Genomic DNA, 20,531 nt, shown 5'->3' with positions numbered 1-20,531 from the left:
GTTTGGCATTCCAGAACAAAGTAAAAGATGTTCCAAAACCCACCCATTCTCCCTCCAAACCAATAGACTTAAGTATTAAAAAACAAAAAAGTCTGGAAGAGACTGAAAGTGTTTCGAAATCTGCTCTGACCTCAAAACCTACATGCCTTGATAGCAGCAAAAACACCCTTAAAACTCAGGATAAAGAGCAAGGTAGCACATCTAAATCTACTCAGCCATCCCTTAACTCTAGTCCACAAAAGAAACTTGTCTCTGTCCCAAGTCCTGTAAAACATTACCCAGTACCACGCGAGAGAATGCGGCCAAACATTCTGTCCCGTGCTTCATCCCAGGTGATGCAAGGATCTCCAGTCAAAGAGCCTATTTTAACTAACGGTTAGTCCAAGAAGAAAACATTTACGTACTTGTGCTATGTTGACTTGACTTGGTCAAAATATATTTTTGGAGGTTCATACTTTTCGATTTCTGTTGTGTTTTGTTCAGTGTGTATACCTCAAGTATTCCCTCTGATGAATACCATGGTTCCATGCAATCAAATCATAACGATAAACAACCCACTTCAACCTATTGGCATAACCTCAGTACGTACGCAGCAATCATCCACACCAGGTTAGTCTCTGAACAGATCAATGATGTTTCAAAATGTTGTATAGAAAGTAAGGGATTAGATAACAAACATTTGTATTTGTTTTGTATTCTTTTTATTTTGTTTTAATCTAGGTGTAGCGTCTGTTTCAATAGTTCCTGCAATATCCCACCCGCTTAGAGTGGATAATCCGCTTCCAGTATTGCATCCTCAGTTTATCAAAATTACAAACAGTCCTATTCATTTTAACACTCAAAGTAAGTGTCCTCTGTCATATTGAATCATTGCCTACTTTTAGTGATTTTTAGATATAATTAATTATTTTTACAATGCATCATTTTCAGTGGATTCTGCCAACCTTCCAAACATCACCAATGTTATTTCTCTGGTTCCACCGGTGGAGAATCTCGTAATTTCCCAGAAGGTTTTGGAAGATACATCTGTTGTCCAGGCACAGCCAGTATCTGTCCCTGCACCTGTGGAGAATCAGCAGAATCCCTCTGATGTTAAAATTCCTAATTTAGAGGAAAGGTTGGTTGTTGATGATCCTCAATCCAAGGATGTCCCCAAACAGCCTGCAGGAGGAGAAGAGAACAGTACATCTGTTACTTCATCCAACCAAGAAGGACTGGAGAAGAAGGGTTTGGATGACAGCAACGATCCTGAGGATGAAAATCTGCTGTCTTTGCTAGACGAACTTGTTCTTCTTAGTCAGCAGCTGAGTAATGAAGACGAAGATCAGAGAATAGTTGTGCCAGGCGAGGTACAGCCATGTTCTGACAAGCAGGTAGATAAAGAACAGGACGATGATCGTGCTCTCAGTCCCTTGTTCTTAACTCTAGATGAAGATCTGATGTCTCCCGACTCTAAAGATGACATAGATATTCCACCCAAAGTGGATGACTTGGTCAAAGTCATCTTTGGGTCAGATTCCCCTTCGGTTTCATCTGAATCTGGAGTTGCACCATCAACAAACGTTCAAAGTCCGAATGCCCCAACATGCAATGTTAAAGGTGATGCTCCTACTCCGCCACCTCTGTTGCACATGAAGGCTGCATGTGAAACTGCATCCAGTCAATCTGTCAATGAAGGGACCAACGTGCCATGGCGGCCTATGCCTAAACTGGTTCCTCTAGGGTTAAAGCCTCAAGATGTAAATAAGGTGAGCTCTTCAGTTCTCAAAACGGACTCAAATGAGCAAGATGTTCATAGACCACAAATGTGATCTACCAGTCAATGAATCAGGTACAGCTGCTGCTCACATTTAACTTATGTACAAAACAGAAGTTTTTTTAAATATAGGCCTATTTATTTTGTTGTTTGATGTGTAAGTCCTGCTGCTGTGGGCACCACCTGTTGTGCCTCTGGTATATCCAAAGACGTTTGTTGATTTTACATTTTTTGTTGCTTTTCAATACTCAACCTACTTGACCAGAAAGATTCTCTGTGTGATCTTGCCAGCGATTGTGTATCCACTCTTTGTGGCAATAGTTGTGAAAGCTGTTAACTCATCTTAACCTCCATATTGGAGCATGTGGTTTCTTTCCCATTGGAGTTCATTAACAAATTCAAATAAATAGTTTACTTAATCTTTAAACATAGGATTGTTTCTCCCTTAGCACCATGAAGGTCAAGCTGATTTTAATTGTTTGTGCTTGGGATTTTGTAGGATGATTAGGGCAGTTTATGGGTGACCTTTATAGGAATAATTGAATTTGCCCAGTGACTTTTAACAGTAAAACCATTTCATCTGTGAGTTTATCTGCTAATGAGATTACACGAATGTCATTGTCTTTGCATCTCACTGAAATCTAAACCACTGTCTATTAAAGCATTACATGAATGCATGTTAAAGCAATAATAGATGTTAAATTCACTAAAAAGAGTCTATGTTCTTGTTACAGAAAAGCTAGCTTATATACATATGTTGAGTGCCTTTCAAAAGGTTCTTCTATATGGGACGCATATTGGGACGTAGAAAGGTTTCTTGTTAGAGAACAGTCAACCTGTAGCAATAGTATTAGGAACTTGGGAATAAACGAAGGATATAGTGTGTCCACTTTCTTCTCTTTTTTTGTATTTTTGTTTGTTTAGGAAGTAATCTGTGAAGTTTGAGTACAGTCAGTTTATGGCTTTTGAATGCTTTAGTTGTGAACCTAGTCTTGCTTCACCATACTCCCCACTTCAACAGCAACATAATTAACAATGTCTGAAGCATTTCAAAAGGTTTTAAGGCTATTGTCACGCATCCAGTGAGGTGGTTAACTTCAAGAGCTCCCTCAGTTTGAGCTTAGCGATCACTATGCAATTGTTTTGCTTTAGATTTAGACAAGACTGGTAAAGGAAAAACTACATAGGAACATTAAAAGGCTTCATAAAATTAGATGGCATTTCTCACTGTTCCTTGAGTATGTTCTTTTGTATATTTGATGTTACACTGGTTTATTTTGTCAATTAGTAGTTAGCTTGTTTAAAGTCTGTATATTGGCTTGTATAACACTTCTTGGCTATTGTACATATGTAAAATGTATTCCTTTTGTTAGTCTGCAAACGGTGTTAAAATACTTATTTTTATATGCTATAAATCAGTGCTCTCTTACCTTTGTAAAAGAGATGGATATGTCTTTTTAAGTCAATAAAAATGTGCACAAACTGTGTAAGTCAATGTTTTAATAATCCCATTTACATGTATTATTCTGGGCATTGTGGTTCATAAGAAATAGTGAAGATGTGACTTCTTTTTTTGATGTTTTTTTTTTGGGGGGGGGTAATGCATTTTTCTTTTTAGATTTTTTTATTATTATTATTAAAATGTTTCAGACTTGCCAATTAACACATTCTGATGTTGAATACAAATAAGATGTAAACAACAATGCTCAAGTTAAAACGTGTGCATGGTTATCAGCAAACGTCTGCAATCTCAAAATATTTTTATGATCTACTTGGGCTTATAAAACTTTTGGGAAACACAGCCTAGGCCAATGTGTCAGTCTGTTGTCCAAATGTTTAATTTGACATTTGATACAGACTTTAGAGAATTAGAGAATAATTATCAAGGTAATTAGCTTCTAATGGTTTTTACCTTGCTCGCAACTCCCAAGAGCAAATACATATTTCCAGGAGGGATCATGGTTGATATACAGCAGTTGGAAAAGAGGTGTATTCAAACCTCTTTCAGCTTTGTCAAGGTAAGATCCATACATTATTCAATGTAAATTTTAACATGTATGAGATTAGACTGAAATAGTATTAATTGAGTTCAGCATCCAGACCAAAAAGGTAATAATTTACAAGTGGTTTAACTAATTTGGCCCTTTTTCTTTTGAATGGAACATAGACTAAGCAATAATAAGACATGTTGGCAGTAAACAATTGGACAGAGAACTGCACCAACTCCAATGATATGGCCCTTCCTTTGGTTCCATATACGGACTGTCCCTTCAACCGCAGGTATGCGTCCAATTTCATACCTTTTCTCTTTTACATACTTACCATCTTTGGAACAATTGGAAATCTCTGGAGCCTGTGGGCTTGCCTGCGTCCATCCCAGCCTTGGAGTATTGGGTCCATTGGAGTACTGAACCTAGCTCTGTGTGACCTTGCCTATTTGGCCTCTATGGGACCCTGGGCTGTCTACATTAGCTCTGACTACCACTGGAAAATTGGCAAATCGCTCTGCATTGTGGTGAAAATCCTATACTTTGTCGGGTTGACATCTAGTACAATGTTCATCTGCGCCATTAGCACTGACCGCTTCCTAGCAATCGTCTTCCCTCTGGAGTCCCGACTGGTCCGCACCCCTCGGAACAGTGCACTGGTTTCACTTCTGCTCTGGGCCATCACCGCCCTCTTCATCTACTTCATTTATCCAAACATTTTCTACTCCGTCAGGAAGGATGGCATTCATGTGTGTGGAGCGGTGGTGATCTCAAAGTTTAGGACCACTGAAGCGACCTACAATCTCATGTCCTACTACACCATTCAGGTTTCTGTCCCACTGATCCTCATCATTCCTGCCTACGTGAAGATCATTTCCAGGATGAAGCAGTCAAGGCTGCAATGGGGCCAAGGCAACATGCAAGGGCTAGACAAGACCATCTGGCTGATTGTTGTTTTCATTGCCAACTTCCTGGTGTGTTGGGTGCCAGGACAGCTGCTTCACATCATTGCCTGGATCATTTTCTTCTCTTTGGATCACTGCAAAAATGCTTGCTGGGTTGTATGGGTGGTCAACCTGCTCTCTGAATGCTCCCAAATACTGTACTGTCTCAATGCATGTCTTGATCCTTTAATTTTCCATATGCAGCGGGGACATGGTGAACTTCCTCCTATGGTTGTGTTGGCAAACTGGGCTAGAAAGTTCTTACAGTTATGTAAGAAAAGAGATTTGGGGGGGCCTTCAGAGAAACCTACCAGTGTGATCCAACTTCATTGTGGTTCCAAAAACACAACTGAAATAATCCAAATTAATAAAGATGATATTTGAAAATAATATATTTTAAAGACCACCGACAAATAAAGTCGCACAATTGTGAGTTGATGCATTTAATGTCTTCATATTCCAGTGCTTGTTATGCTTGTGTTGTATGGCAACAGTGTTAGCATTGGTGTTGGGTCTGATATCTTTATATGACTATAATTGTAAGATTTTTCTTACTGATGTAGTAGTTTGTTATAAATAAAAGATGTATGAAATCTTTGTGGCAAATCTTGTATCGATGTATTTCTGACTCACTGTTTCAGATGTCAAATGAGTTGTATCTAAATCAAAATTGTTCTAAAATTGACCATGTGTTAGTCAGGTTGACTTTACAGTTGAATGGGGGGAAAATCCTAAGGTAGGCTACTTCTTGGCATCACTAGATGGCAGACTTGATGTAGAAAAAAATAGGTATACAGCAGCCACAATAAGTTAACTCTAACAAATTACCTTTAGTCAACATTTGAGATAAATATATATATATATATATATATATATATATATATATATATATATATATATATATATATATATATATATATATATATATATATATATATATATTGCTGGCGATACCCTTTATTGAGTATACCATGAGGTTGATGACATTTATTTGTTGTCTTTCCATCAAAGTAGGCTACGTTACTTGGAAAAAATATTACAAAATGTGCATGGAAAGTTACACGGATTCATAGAATGACATTCTAGACCATGAAGTGTTTACATTTGAACAATTGCCGAAAATCTATGGCATGACAGCTACCCAGGTCCCAAAACGCATTTATCATCTTTAACTGGATTTTTCATCTGAAAAGTGGATAATTCCATAATTCTCTGTTCTGCTATTTGTCTAATTATTTGCAAATATTTAAATAAACACTTTGCCTTTAGTAAACAAATTGTCTACACCTTAGGGAAACACTGTGTCACACAACCGCTCATATGTGCAGTATAATCCGCCTAGTAGTAATGCATGCGTGATATGTGTGTTTAATGTGTACATGGCTAAGGCTTATTAATTAGATTAAGCATCCTTTAATTCGTAACGTCATCTCATTAATATTCAGAGCTCAAACGTTTCCCCCTAGCAGAAGTCGTTAATTGGCCAGTAGCCTAGCGTCCGCCTCCCGACGTCAACGTTTCAGCCAATCATATTAGTAGCTGAACAAACTCACGTTCTGTAATATTCATGAGCCCGGCCTTTACAGTAGTAGGATTTGTAAATACACACACACACACACACCGTACCGGTGAAGGTATCACGGCTGGAGGTGATTCGCGGAGCTTTCACACCGTCAAACTGCTGACTCTAAACACGAAACATGGTCCATTTTAACAAATGGACGTTAGTGAGGAGCGCGTCTCTCACCGACAGGACAACCGCACTGGATTTATCGCGATGACGGTTCCGGTGGATTGGTTTAGTATATGAAATAAAAGCCTATGATCAGACCATGGCTTACTTTAAACGCGTAACGTTATCGTATAATTGATTATCAGCTGTGACTAGAGTGAAGGGCTTCAGCTTGGTTTTTGGAAACGTTGATTCAGCCGCACGCCAAATCAAGATGACAGTGGAAAATACAACTATCAAAAGTCGGCTTAAAAATCTGCTTCGGTCGCCTTCCATCAAATTGAGAAGAACTAAAGCTGGGAACAACAAAGAGAATCTCAGTAATAAGGTACAGTGCATTTACTGTATGACATGAACCATGTGTGGAATCTGCATCTGCAGTTGCCTGTAAATGTAGCCTACTGTATCATATCATGTATCGCTGTGATTTCCTGCAGTTTAATGCAAGGCGACACTGAATTGACACAGAAATGTCAGATTCTTTCCAGGGTTTGTTATGCAAACTTTACAAAGGCATACTGTGGCCCCGTCAGTACAATGCAACAGCAAGAAGGCTGTAAAATGCACTGACCTATATTTGGCACATGTCACAAATCATTTAAATCCCTGGTAGATGCATGCTGTGAAAATATGATGCACAATAATATAATAAATGTATTCTAATACATAGCATTGAATTAATTTAAAACATTGTTAATATATTGCATAAAGATGTATTAGGATATACAGAAACCTTAATAAGTTCTGTGTTTTAAACAGTCCGTTTATAATAGCCTATAATTTGATATTGGGTGCTTTTCAGTTTAGAGATTAGGGTTCGTTTTTATACACATTTCCATATTATGTTATATTATATTTATTTTCAAGCAATTGTAAAATGCATGTTGTGTAAATATAATGCACAAAAATATGACTAGGATTGGATGTACCAGCAAATATACTAACTATAGTCATATTTGTGGATGCATATACAGAAACCTCAATCATTCCTCTGTTTTAAACAGTCAGTTTACAATATAATATAATATTGAGTGCTTTTCGGTGTAGAGATTAGGGTTTGTTTTTTTGACACACTTTATTTGATTAATTATTATATTATGTTATATTAATTTCAAACAATTGTAAAATGTATGTTGTGTGAATATAATGCACAAATAGGATGGGATGTACCAGGGAATATAGTATGGTCATATTTGTACATTATTTTTACACGACATGCATTTTACCGTTACTTGAAATTATTATAATATAATATAATAATATAATATAATATAAGAAAGTGTGTCCTAAAAATGAACCCTAATCTTTGCATGCATAAAGTGTTTTGTTTGAAACCAAAACGTGTTTAGAGTTTGAGTTGGTAATCCTATATAAATCCATACTATAATAGTATAAATTTAGATACGTCTAGGTTTACCAATTCAAACTCTAAAAACGTGTGGAATGCATAAGATATATTATTTGAGCATTCATCCTTATTTAGAGCAGTATAGATATGGCCTCTGCTGTAAATATATGACCTGTTCTTTTGCTCTTGTTATTGTAACTGTAACTATTACTGTATCAGAGTAATCATCCCTGACTGTTGCATTCCATTCAGATTGCCTGTTTACTGCTGCGGACCCTTGGGTGACTGTACTTCCCTTTTCCACAGGAGTCCCTGTGACTGAATGTTGAGACCGTTTTGCAACAGAGATGAATACCTCGAATAACTCTGAGACCTCAGCTGCATATGATTTGGTGCTCATAAATTACAGTGTCGTTCACACTAGCACATTTTCAGTAACCAAATCCATGTCTCTATGGAATGTTTCTCTAGCCTTCTTGTGCTGTTGTGTTGGCTAAGGTTGATTATTGCTCAACTTTAGTGTTATGCCCCTAACTCGCTTATTAATCTCACTGAATGATATAACTCACTGCGGTTTGTGGAGGATAGGTGTACTATTACCTTCTTTAGTGATCAGATGTATGCGTTTCGCTTGGCCAGTGGCAAATTCTGTGAGAAAATCCCATACTCTTATGAAGGAGGGAGAGACCCGAGGCGTATCCTTGGACCAGAATATAATAAGCAATTTTAAAGGAAGTATATGTAAGATTGTGGCTAAAACTGGTACTGCAATCACTATCCCCTCCCCCTGACTCGAGGTTGCCAGATAGGCTGCAGGATCTTGCAGGGACGTTTGTAGCTGCAGCTGTGGTAACTAGAGTAGAGCTGACAACCCGGATGCAGAAACACTACTGACTTTGTGATTGGTCGATAGGTGGAGGGTGGAGCTTCAGGCCAAAACACTACATGACAACATCAACATCAGTTGAGGGCTGCAAAAACAACTTTTAAATGACAATATCCTGGCCGGACTACTGTTGTCAGTGATATAAGTATTTGAAATGAACATGATTTCTTAATGTCTAGTGATATATCAGGGCCATTTTATGATTCATTGAAATACATTTGTTACATACAGTTCCTTTAAACATTTATGGTCACTGAATCGTTGCAAAGCACTGTAATATTAAAAAGGCTAATTTGATATTGCACTGATCAGAGAAGACATCTTCAGCAAATAAACAGCCCTAACCACATCCATTTATTTAAAAAAAATCAATTTGGAGTGATGAATGTGATGACCTGCTCAAGGTGTCAAGGTGCCTTTGTTCTCTCTCTCTCTCTCTCTCTCTCTCTCTCTCTCTCTCTCTCTCTCTCTCTCTCTCTCTCTCTCTCTCTCTCTCTCTCTCTCTCTCTCTCTCTCTCTCTCTCTCTCTCTCTGCCTAAAGCAGTTTAGGGATCTCTGGTGTACAGAGCCAAACAAAGCTTTTTGTAAGACTATCAGTTCATCTCTCTTCAGGGTTCTGTTTTCTGAGGTTTACACGCTGCATCGAAATCAAAGCCATTCCACCAGGTGTTGTGCAGTTCATTGACTTCTGGCTCAAGGACTTTGCCGTTCTCTGAGGATTCTACATACAGCGATAGCAAGAAAGTTTCTGGAAAAGTGCATGACACAGCCGTTGGTTCAGAAATGCATTTGAAAACGAGTTCTTTTTTCCGTTGTTTCTCCACTCCAAGGCACTATATATGGAGGTCTGTCAAAACATCTTTGGAAAGATGATAAATCAAAGCAACAACCTCAATTACAGTGCTTTTTATATGGGCATGTTCAGCACAAATTGCGGTAATACACTGGGGCTACATTCAGCTTACAGTACGATAATAAATGTACGTGTGTAGCATCTTCAGTGTATAGATTTTTTTTTTAAACCTGCGTTTTTGAGGAATGCAACAGTAATAAATGGGAAGGTAACCCATGGGAAAATAGTGCAAAGATGGTTTAGATGGCAGAATTAGAGGAGGCTTGACCATGCTGGCTTTGAAGAGTTGTTCTGGCTGAGGTTTTAATGCATAGAATAAAGGTATCAGATGTTGAACAGACACGTGTTCAATAAGCCAGTTCTGATGTGGTATTATGCTTAAAATGCTAAAATGCATGTGCTAGAATGATGCTATTTTGATGTTCATCTTGTACATATTTTATGCAATAGCAACAACTTTGTGTAATTTCTGGATGTTTCACCAAGCACGTTATGTGTTGCTCAGTGCAGTTGTACTGTAACATGGACACTGTAATGGAAATGCTATTGAACTGTTTGCAGATTTTATGCATTTTATGTTTTGCCTTGAGTTTGAGCAGTTTCAGCTCTGCTTAAAGGGATAGTTCAGCAAGAAATAAAAATTATGTCATCATTCCAAACCTGTAAGCATGTCATTCTCCATTTTCAAAAGGATATTTTGAAAAATGTTGGTAACCAAATTTTGTTGATTTTGGGCCCCACTGCCAAGTTTTTCTGTCACCATACTATGGGAGTCAATGGGGTCTATAAACTGTTTGGTTATCCATATTCTTCAAAATATCTTCTTTTGGGTTCAATAAAAGAAAGAAATTCATATAGTTTTGAAACAACTTGAGGGGGAGTAAATGATGATGGAATTTTCATTTTTGGATGAACTTTCCCTTTAACAAAGCCTCATGGAAAATTTCTAGCTCACAATTTCCATTTAAGATGACACCACTTTGGAGCGGTAGTTAGTCGAGTCATAACTTTGGGCATTTAAAGTCTCTTGGGTTCTTTAAACAAACTCTTGCATAATAAACTATTTTTTATAAGTGGTCTTTATCATAAATGTGTTGCACATCAGCTGATGTGCTGCTGTAATTTGCCAACTCCTCTCTTACTGGCTAAATAGATATGATGTCTATAGTATAATTACATAATTTATTTGCAGTCATTGACTGAACATAGTCTAATCATGGAACAATTATGTAATTAAACTGGCATTTCGCTAAAATAGAACTGAGTTTGTCATCACGTATTTGTAATTTTGCTCTTTTGTTTAGATGTTCACATTTAGTTTGATTTCTATATTGTTCTTCCAACAACAACAACTCATTATTTAAGCAACATTCAAATAATGTTACAGGGTTAAGACCGGCAATCCATAACTATTTTACGGTTTAGCGAATTGGTGACTCATTCATATGTTTAGGGTTGGAGTTAGGGGACCTTAATGCTTAATATTTTAATAATCATACATTTTGGTACAACTCCCATGATACAAATTCTTATGAAAAAATAACAAAAAATTCCTGTGCTATTGGGTTATCATTTTACATTGTGTGACATTAAAGACTCTGTAACTATGGATATCATAGTGCACATTATAACTTTTGTTATTTCTCATTTCCCATGTAACTCCTTAGGTGACGTTGGAGAAAGTTCTGGGAATCACTTCCGCTGGGAGTCGTGCTTTGGCATGTGATCCACACTCAGGACTGGTTGCCTACCCAGCCGGGTGAGTAACTCCGTTTTAAACGATATACAGTTTTAGCAGTGTTGTGTGACACACTTAAATAACTAGGTGAATGGAGTCAGTGGAATGATGATGATCTATAAAGGTGAGTCAGATCTCACCGTGGAGGTAGTCACAAAAAGGTGGTTCATTTTGCAGCAAATTGCTAAAGACAGAGCTTAGTGAGTCGTGTTAATATCTTCGTTCAAGAAGACCAATGGAGGAATTTCTATTGGCGAACAAGGGACTATAGACAGGAAAAGGAGAGAGATAATAGTCTGATAACATATGAGTGTTCTCGAAGGGAAATTAGGTGTGGTGCAAACAGGAAGTTCTGGATCTGAAAGAGGATTTTGAGGCTGTGCTTCAGATACGGCCTATAGCCTACTGGGGGCTAGTCTAGCATTTTGTGGAAACAATTCCACCATCAAAACATCCTATAGCTGCTCGGTTCTCTCCAAATGAATGCAGCTTGATTTTAGGATATTTTTTGCCATCCAAATGGATTGAATTAGGGCAGTGGACAAAAAAAAACGTGTCTTGTACACCTGGCCTTGTGATGTATAATAAAACACATCTGCATTATTCCACTCACAATGCCCTTTTTTTGTGCCGTAGCAATACCACAGTATTGTTTGAAATACTTGGAGCATCATGTTAATGCCATGGTGTAAAAATAAGGGTTATCATACAGTTGCATGATATAAGAAGTGTCATTGATTACCTTTTGATGGCGTCACTGTACAGTTCCAGAGTATTTTTTGTAAGTTCAAAGGCAGAACACATTATCAAGACAATCCGATGAAACCGATATAAAAAAAAATCTTAAGACTTTAGAAAGGCTATTATTTATTTCACTTTTCATAGATTAAATGGAATGAATTATAGTTCCAAATAGGTCTGCTGTGCGAAAAAATATGGGCATAGAGTCTGTGACGTCACCCAGAGGATTCTGAAGAGCAGTTCTGAAGCGTAAAGTACGGTCGAGCTGGCCGTTGCCATCTTGGCAGCGTCACTCCCAGATAACAGAAAATGAGGTGGATTAACGTGGATTTACCGTTGTGGATCTGAGGTGACGTGATTACTAACAGACGGCAGACAAACGGCTATCCACCTGTCACTCAAAATGGACACACCCTTAATTATGCAGGACTTAAAGGCTTTATATAATGTAAACGTATGAGTTATAAAATAAGAACCCCCTCACAGTTGTCATGAAAGGCAAAAAAAAAAAAAACACGAAAATGTCAAAATGCCTTTTTGGAGAGTATTCACGTAAACACAGTGGTTATGTTGTAAACGTATACATTTGAGAAAGAAAACACTGTGTAACACCATATTGGATCCATGCATAGCTCTTATAATGATCGCAGCCTAATAAACTTGCTGCAGTCTGTCATTAATCATAATCAAACAACAAATTACCAAGGACAATCACTCACTGTTTACATACACACCAGTAAGGTGATAACTCAAAAAAATCAGCTTATTGAAATAATCAGTTTTCCCTGTTTACATACAAACCAGTAAAATTATAATGCAAGTAAACCGCGTTTACATGACTTTATTAATAAACCAAGTTATTTCCTAGTAAAGTCAAACATAAAAATGTCCGTATCTGACTCGGAGTATTCCAAATGTTACGTCAGTTGTGATTTTAAATAACGCGCACACCGTGTCAGCGGGAGATTTACGGCTCATATTATCTCTCATGCAGTTACAGATGCAGCGTTTTGACTGAACCTCTTCTACTTCTGCTGCACAAGAAGAGAATCTTTACAGTTTTCTGGGTCATAAAAGAGTCTGCGTTTGTGATATATATATATATATATATATATATATATAGGTGTAAGAGGCAAAAAACTACCTGTTCCGATCGGTGTATGCTTATGCATTTATGACCTTACTCTGATAAAAGAAAACGGGTTACCGCGTTAACATGACCGTGTTCATTGTCGGCTTATTCGACATAATCGGCTTAAGAACGTGCATGTAAATGCACCCACTGATCTTGACTGAATAACTTAAGTAGCTTTAATAAAGATATAACAGACTACGCAGTGTTATATTACTTATCTGAATACCACTGTTACATCTGAAAAACGTATAACACTGTTTAAATCGTTCTTTTGTATTTACTTGTCCTTTTTGTTTGTAATAAGTTGTTTATGTAATTATTTTGAGGACCCTTTTCTTACATTTAGTTAACGTAGTTAGTTTTTGCTGAAGTATTGATAATTGTGAACTATCCCTTGTAGGAAAATTACTCAAATGTAAAATTACTCAAAATTACTCATTATGACTTTGATTCACCAATAATCGTGATTTATAATTTTTTGGCATAATCAAGCAGCCCAAGTTCCAAACCTTTACTCTGCCAAGCTATGGTATGCCAGCTATGCTGTCTATATATACAGTATGAAGAAAAACCTTCATCTTCTTCCATCACATGGTACTTGTAATCTGATTAACTAGTTAAACTCTAGTGCTCTGAACTAAATTCCTAACTGTCTTTTGCCATAGCATGTCACAAGTTTGGAAATGAAGTAATCATCAATATACTGTATACATGCAATGCATACACTATAGTTCAAAAGTTTGGGGTCAGTAAGAATTGATAGAATTGAAAAAGTGATAGTGTCCCAAAAGAGTTATATTTCAAGTGAATGCTGTTCTTTTGAACTTTTTATTCATCAAAGTCTCCTGGAAAACATGCATCACAGTTTCCACAAAAACTGTTTTCAACATTAACAGTAAGAAATGTTTCCTGAGCACCAAATCAACATAGACTCAACTTAGAATAATTTGAAGATCCCAAGCTTTTGAACTGTATATCTATAATATCATTATTTATGAATGTATGTGACAATAAAGATCGATTCACTTAGTAGCTTGAAGAAGACCACAATCAATTGTTGTCTTGTATGTCATAGATCACTGTTTAGTCAATTTTAAAATTGACTTAATAGACTGCAGGACCAGGAACATGTATTAAGAAAGGCAATACTATTCATTTTGATTTCATATATTTCCTCTTGAGCTTTGTTTGGTGGCCAACCCTAGAATCAAGGTAAAATTGTTACTATGCATCTTCAATATCCATAACCACATTTTCCATCGCCTCATTGGAATTAATATAAAGTTGTCAGTTGTTTTATCTCTGGGTGTTGATCATTCAGCTGATAAAATACTTAGGTTATGAAAAATTAGACGTGACCTGACCAGAAAGAACCTTAAGACATGAAATATTAAACAAACTGTCCTACTATCTGCAATCTATTGACTGCAGTATAGGAAAGTAGAAGTACTCTTCTTATTTTTAAGGCTCACAGCTCCCATAACAAACCCCACCCTATGCTAAGTCAGCAGTATGATTGAGCCAAGCGAGCATTTGGTGCAGATGTCTTGGCTTGCTATAGGTTGGAAAATTAGTGCAGGCTTATGCAGCTGTCACAGACAGACAGACCCCACATGTATATTAGATACCAAGCCAGAAATGCATTTTTATTGTTTGAAGACTTTACCGATGCTATAAACAAATGTCAGGTTATCCGAGGTTGAGTATTATGGTGCTGTAATTCATTCGAGTGCATGTGCTCATCAATTTGAATGTAGCTCCTGTAAATAAAACGGAATCAAGTCTGCATTGTTGTAGTTCTAGTCCTTCACAAATTGTCGGATGTTCCCCAGCAGTGTGTTGTCCTGCAGATTTAACCATGACCTTGAATGTCATCTGCCTATAAGACTGATGTAAGGTCAGAGTGATTTAACGCATTTGATATTAAATCAAATCTTGGATTATTAATATTAGAGTAACTCAGTAGTGAAATTTGAAAGTATTTTTAGGTCTTAAAGAGTAGACTCCATCTGGACTGTAATATATTAATTAAAGATGAAGCTTTCTGCTGGGACCTGTCCTGTTTTCATGAATTCTACCTGAACGAGCACATTTCTGCAAGGATTAGTTTGTAAAGGACACTCTGGTTCCATCTAAATGTTTTTTTTAAACTAATGTTGCAAACTTGCTGGCCAGTATGATATAAGATTTGGGTCACTTGAGCAGAATCGCTCCAGCTCCACACTTTTGGTGCCAGTATGTTTGGTTATTTAATAAGGTCATCATACTGGAGTGAATTTGTTTTTCTTTTAGTTTTTACTCTATTATATTATGAATGTTTTGCTCTTAATGAGTTTTATGGGAACTTTCCATAGACATAATGATTTTTATACAGTACATATTGTTGATTTTATCTACTTAACCCTAAACCTAACCATCACAGAGAACTGTCTGTATTTTTACATTTTCAAAAACATCAGTATGATTTATAAGCTGTTTTCCTTGTGGGGACCAAAAAAGTCCCAACAAGGACATTTTGAAAAGAAAAGATATTGGATATTGTATTTTTGTGGGCACATTTTGTCCCTATAACATGTGCATGTGGCCCATTTTCTGGACCACACACACACACACACACACACACACACACACACACACACACACACACACACACACACACACACACACACACACACACACACACACACACACACACACACGCAGAGATGTTGCGTTTTTATTTGTTATGGGGTCTTTCCATAGACATAATGACTTTTATACTGTACAAACTGTTTATTCTATGCCCTAACGCTACCCCTAAACACAACCCTCACAGTAAACTCCCTGCATTTTTACATTTTCCAAAAATAAAAAATAAACGTAATTTAGCATGATTTAGCCTATTAGTTGTTTTCCTAATGGGGACCGAAAAATGTCCTCACAATGTCAAAAAGAAGTGGTGTTACTATCTTAAGTGGGGGAAATGCAGGTTTTACCAGGAACACACACACACACACACACACACACACACACACACACACACACACACACACACACACACACACACACACACGCAGAGATGTTGCGTTTTTATTTGTTATGGGGTCTTTCCATAGACATAATGACTTTTATACTGTACAAACTGTTTATTCTATGCCCTAACGCTACCCCTAAACACAACCCTCACAGTAAACTCCCTGCATTTTTACATTTTCCAAAAATAAAAAATAAACGTAATTTAGCATGATTTAGCCTATTAGTTGTTTTCCTAATGGGGACCGAAAAATGTCCTCACAATGTCAAAAAGAAGTGGTGTTACTATCTTAAGTGGGGGAAATGCAGGTTTTACCAGGAACACGCATGCACACACACACACACACACACACACACACACACACACACACACACACACACACACACACACACACACACACACACACACATTGAGCCAATCATTCCATTCCAAATCATTCTATTTAAACACACTGTCGTGATTCTTACAATGTTTTTACTCTTTGTCTTGAGGCAAAATACTGTAAAACTCCATATTAGGAATTGTTGAACAGTATAATGTCAGTGCTATTCTGAGGGGTAGATGGTTTATGTGTGCTTTAGGATGGACTCTTCCGCAAAGCCAGTAAAAACAGGACAAACCAGAAGCAGACATTGCAAGCTAAGTGACATTCGTCTTTTTTTCGTTTATCAGCATTTATCAGGAAGTTAAGGTTGCACCTGTTGGGTTTTAGTTTGCATTAAAATCTCTGTATAGCTTTCAATACTGTGTTATCACAGCCACAGCCAAAAAAACCAATAATTTTTATGTATGGACCACACGTACTGAAGTAAACGGATCGATTTATTGAAAATCTACAAGGTCGTTTATAATAATATGCCCCCTGTGCTAAACTATCCATTTCTGCATGCAGGAACATCAGCGAACTGTATTTGAGAGTTTGAATGATGAATGAGCTCTGGTGTAATGCGGCGGTCACTGTAGAATAGATATGAGCGTAATGAATAAACTTCTGTGTTAATCATGGATGCATAAAAATGTGTGTCACAGTCTCTCGCCCCTTGAGCACTGCGGAAAAGTGGGTCAGTAGAGCTGAACGACCAATGTGATGAGGGGAAATGAATGAAAAGATGATGACAGATGTAAGGAAGGAAGGAAAGGGGGACATGAGCTGAGTGAAAAAATAAAGGAAGGTTGTAGGAATAGAGTAGATAGTTTAGCAGTGGTGTGTGTGGTCTTTCTCTCTGCTGCATTGCAGTATTCAGCGCTCGTGAGGCTCTCCGGCTCCACACACACACTCTCTAATGACATCTCACGCTCAGAGAGGAGAGCCGCAATCTAAAGACACCCGTGGGAATACGAAACAAGTAGAAGCCACTCAAGCTGGAGATCATGTTAGGATAGATTAAAAGTATCATTTTTACTCTTTGAGTCTGCTGTCATGTACTTGAAAAAGCCTTTGTGGACAATAATTGAACATTTTTGTGTTGTACATGCTGTTGGCTAGGCTACTTGTAAAAGTGTATCGATAAGGTTTTTTTTAACACACACACACACACACACACACACACGCACACACACACACACACACACACAAATTCCATAAGCGCAATGGTTTTTCTACCTTACAAACCGTATTTTCTATCCCCCTACACTGCCCCTACCCCTAAACCTACCCATCACAGGAAACATTCTGCATTTTTACTTTCTAAAAAAATCTCATCCGGTATGATTTATAAGCATTTTGAAATATGGGGACATGGCCAATGTTCTCATATTACACCCTCTCCTTGTAATACCTATGTCAAACCTATGTCATTATTATACATTTGAGTCCTCATATTTTATAAAAACATGCCCCCCCCCCACACACACACACAAAGTCGATGCATTCTCTCTAGCCATCAGTTTAACTCCCTTGAAGGTCACTGCGGAAAGGGAAGGCTATTTGCAGGGCCGGTCTATCTGAAAGTAAGCACTGGAATCCCTTTACCAACGGTGTTTTCCACAGGGTTTTTAGTGATCATGGTAGCTTTAAATAAGAAATGTTTGTTGCCATCTGTGATCCTAGATGATTTCTTACCCAAACTTATTTTCATGAGTTGTAAATTGAACAGGACATAAAGAGGCAATATTTTATGTAAAAGTCTACCAAAGCAAACATTTCACCTTTAAAAATTCTTTTACATATTTCCCTAGGCTGGTCTTCAATTTTGGCCTTGACTGTATATGCATGTCTTATATTATACACAGTTGCAATATTCAACCCCCTTGACCTGCAAGATAAAACACAACATTTTAGGAAAACAATTCACCAGAGGCATCAGTAATCAGTTATCAGTAATAAAAATCAATTTTTTTGCAGAATCTTTTGTTCTTTATAACCTAAAATAAACGGCTCTTGTAAGTGCTGAGAAGCTTCTGTCAACTCTCTGCTTCAATCTCGGCCCATTCCTCGCTTGGAAAAACGTCCTCTTCCTGCAACAGCAAAGCACCCCCATAAAAAGACTGGACCGCCTCTGTGTTTGACCATAGAGATAGTGTTCTTCTGCTCATAAGATTTGCCTTTTTTGCACCAGACACACCGCTGATCCAGTTCCTGTTTGGTTACGTCACTCCATAGAACATTCTTCTAGAACTCCACAGTTCTATCCAAATGAATTTTAGTCTGCCTTTTATGTTCTTCTTGGTCACGACTACATTTGGTCCCAATATGAAGGCCATGCTTGTCTAGTGTTCTTCTTATTCTTTCCATTCAAATAGTTTTTTTTCTCCTTTCGTCAGGTCATCTTGCAAGTCTTTTTGAAAGGGTTAGGTCAACAAAAAATGAAAATTCTGTCATTAATTACTTACCCTAGTGTCGTTCATTATAAAGATACTTTTAATGAAATCCGATGGCTCAGACAGGCCTTCATTGACACCAATGTCATTTCCTCTCTCAAGACTCATAAAAGGCACTAAAGACGTCATTACACAGCCCATCTCACTACAGTGGCTCTACAATCATTTTATGAAGGTACAAGAATAGTTTTTACGTGCAAAAAAAAACTAAATAATGACTTGTATAGTGATGGGCCGATTTCAAAAGTCTTGAACCGTTATGAATCAGTGTATTGATTCATGATTCAAATCGTGTGTCAAACTGCTGAAGTCACATGACACTGGCGATCCAAATCCTGAATCGATTCACAGATTTATTACCATTCGAAACTTTGTTTTGAAATCAGCCCATCACTTTATAAGTCGCTAATTAATAATTTTTTTGTGCACAAAAAATATTCTTGTTTCTTCATAAAGTTATTGTAGAGCCACAGTAGTGAGATGGACTTTTGTAATGATGTAGTGCCTTTTATGAGTCTTGAGAGAGGAAATGACATTGGTGTAAATCAAGGCCTTTCTGAGCCATCGGATTTCGACAAAAATAAGGTCTTACGGGTGTTGAACGACATAAGGTTAAGTAATTTTTAACATCATTTCATTTTTGGGTGAACTAACCCTTTAAATTGAGGGTTTTTTCTCAGTTGCTCTGATCAAACATTTTATTCCCCTTATAATATTGTGATTTTGAACACCATCCAAGGTTTTCTGATACAACAAATGTAAAACTTATGAATAGCACATAATAAATAAATAAATAAATAAATAAATAAATATATATATATATATATATATATATATATATATATATATATATATATATATATATATATATATATATATATATATATATATATATATATATATATATATTAGACCTTGTGATGCTCTCCACCTCCACACACACACTATAATACATAATACATTTTATAATACATTTATACATATTTATATAAAATAAAACTTATACAGTCGTGGCCAAAAGTTATCTCCTTAATATTGCAATACCGGTTGGGGATGATGGTGGCAAAGGACAGATAAGGAAGGTTGCCTCAGCACAGCATAGTAATAGGTCATCCCTACAGTGCATAATCCTCTGCCATCTGAAAGCGTGCTGACTGCTGGGCCCAGACGCACAGGATTATGGCATCCTGGTCACCATCTGTCTGGAGCTGAGGAGCGAACAGGCCTGGATCAATGGAGAGGACCTGCTAATAGCCTGACTTACGGCTGGGCTCGGTCTTGGAAAGCAATACTCCTGGAAGTCTTTGATTATGATAGAGAGAGATGTTGCGTGTGTGCCTCACCACCTGTCTCTGTTTTATCCCACTCACCAGATGGAGCACGACTACAACTGTCCTTATTTACTGGCCACAACATTTGATCTGCCTCGTCTTGGACCCATGTATAGACAGACTTTTTCTCTCAAACAACACACACACACATACACACACACACACACAGAACAGTTGTGAAACCTGAGAGACAATAACACAAGCTCTTTAGGATCTGGTTATCTTTAGCCTCTTCCATACAACATC

At 37.3% G+C, this 20,531-nt stretch overlaps 3 protein-coding genes across 12 annotated transcripts in view; all 3 read left to right on the top strand.

Moving 5' to 3' along the window:
- mgaa (MAX dimerization protein MGA a) overlaps positions 1-3,241 on the top strand; it is a 26,366-nt gene extending 23,125 nt beyond the window's left edge. For all 5 annotated transcript variants that reach the window (XM_067455930.1, XM_067455932.1, XM_067455931.1 and 2 more), the window contains 4 exons: positions 1-375; positions 484-609; positions 721-843; positions 931-3,241. The exon at positions 1-375 is cut by the window's left edge and continues 177 nt beyond it. In XM_067455930.1, coding sequence (XP_067312031.1) covers positions 1-375; positions 484-609; positions 721-843; positions 931-1,811 — 1,505 coding nt within the window. In that variant the 3' untranslated portion in view covers positions 1,812-3,241. The remainder of the gene's footprint in view (positions 376-483; positions 610-720; positions 844-930) is intronic.
- Positions 3,242-3,456: 215 nt separating this feature from the next.
- Positions 3,457-5,194, top strand: LOC137090716 (type-1 angiotensin II receptor). The gene has a single exon (XM_067454670.1). The coding sequence runs from the start codon at positions 3,942-3,944 to the stop codon at positions 5,070-5,072; it is 1,131 nt and encodes a 376-aa protein (XP_067310771.1). The 5' UTR covers positions 3,457-3,941; the 3' UTR covers positions 5,073-5,194.
- Positions 5,195-6,300: 1,106 nt separating this feature from the next.
- mapkbp1 (mitogen-activated protein kinase binding protein 1) overlaps positions 6,301-20,531 on the top strand; it is an 81,367-nt gene continuing 67,136 nt past the window's right edge. For all 6 annotated transcript variants that reach the window (XM_067455921.1, XM_067455922.1, XM_067455923.1 and 3 more), the window contains exons 1-2: positions 6,301-6,748; positions 11,175-11,266. In XM_067455921.1, the coding sequence (XP_067312022.1) occupies positions 6,635-6,748; positions 11,175-11,266 (206 nt within the window). In that variant the 5' untranslated portion in view covers positions 6,301-6,634. The remainder of the gene's footprint in view (positions 6,749-11,174; positions 11,267-20,531) is intronic.

This window comes from Pseudorasbora parva, chromosome 10 (genome assembly GCF_024679245.1).
Source record: "Pseudorasbora parva isolate DD20220531a chromosome 10, ASM2467924v1, whole genome shotgun sequence".
Classification (NCBI taxonomy): Eukaryota; Metazoa; Chordata; class Actinopteri; order Cypriniformes; family Gobionidae; genus Pseudorasbora; species Pseudorasbora parva.
The sequence above is the reverse complement of the archived record's forward strand: the minus strand, read 5'-3'. Positions and strand labels throughout refer to the sequence as shown.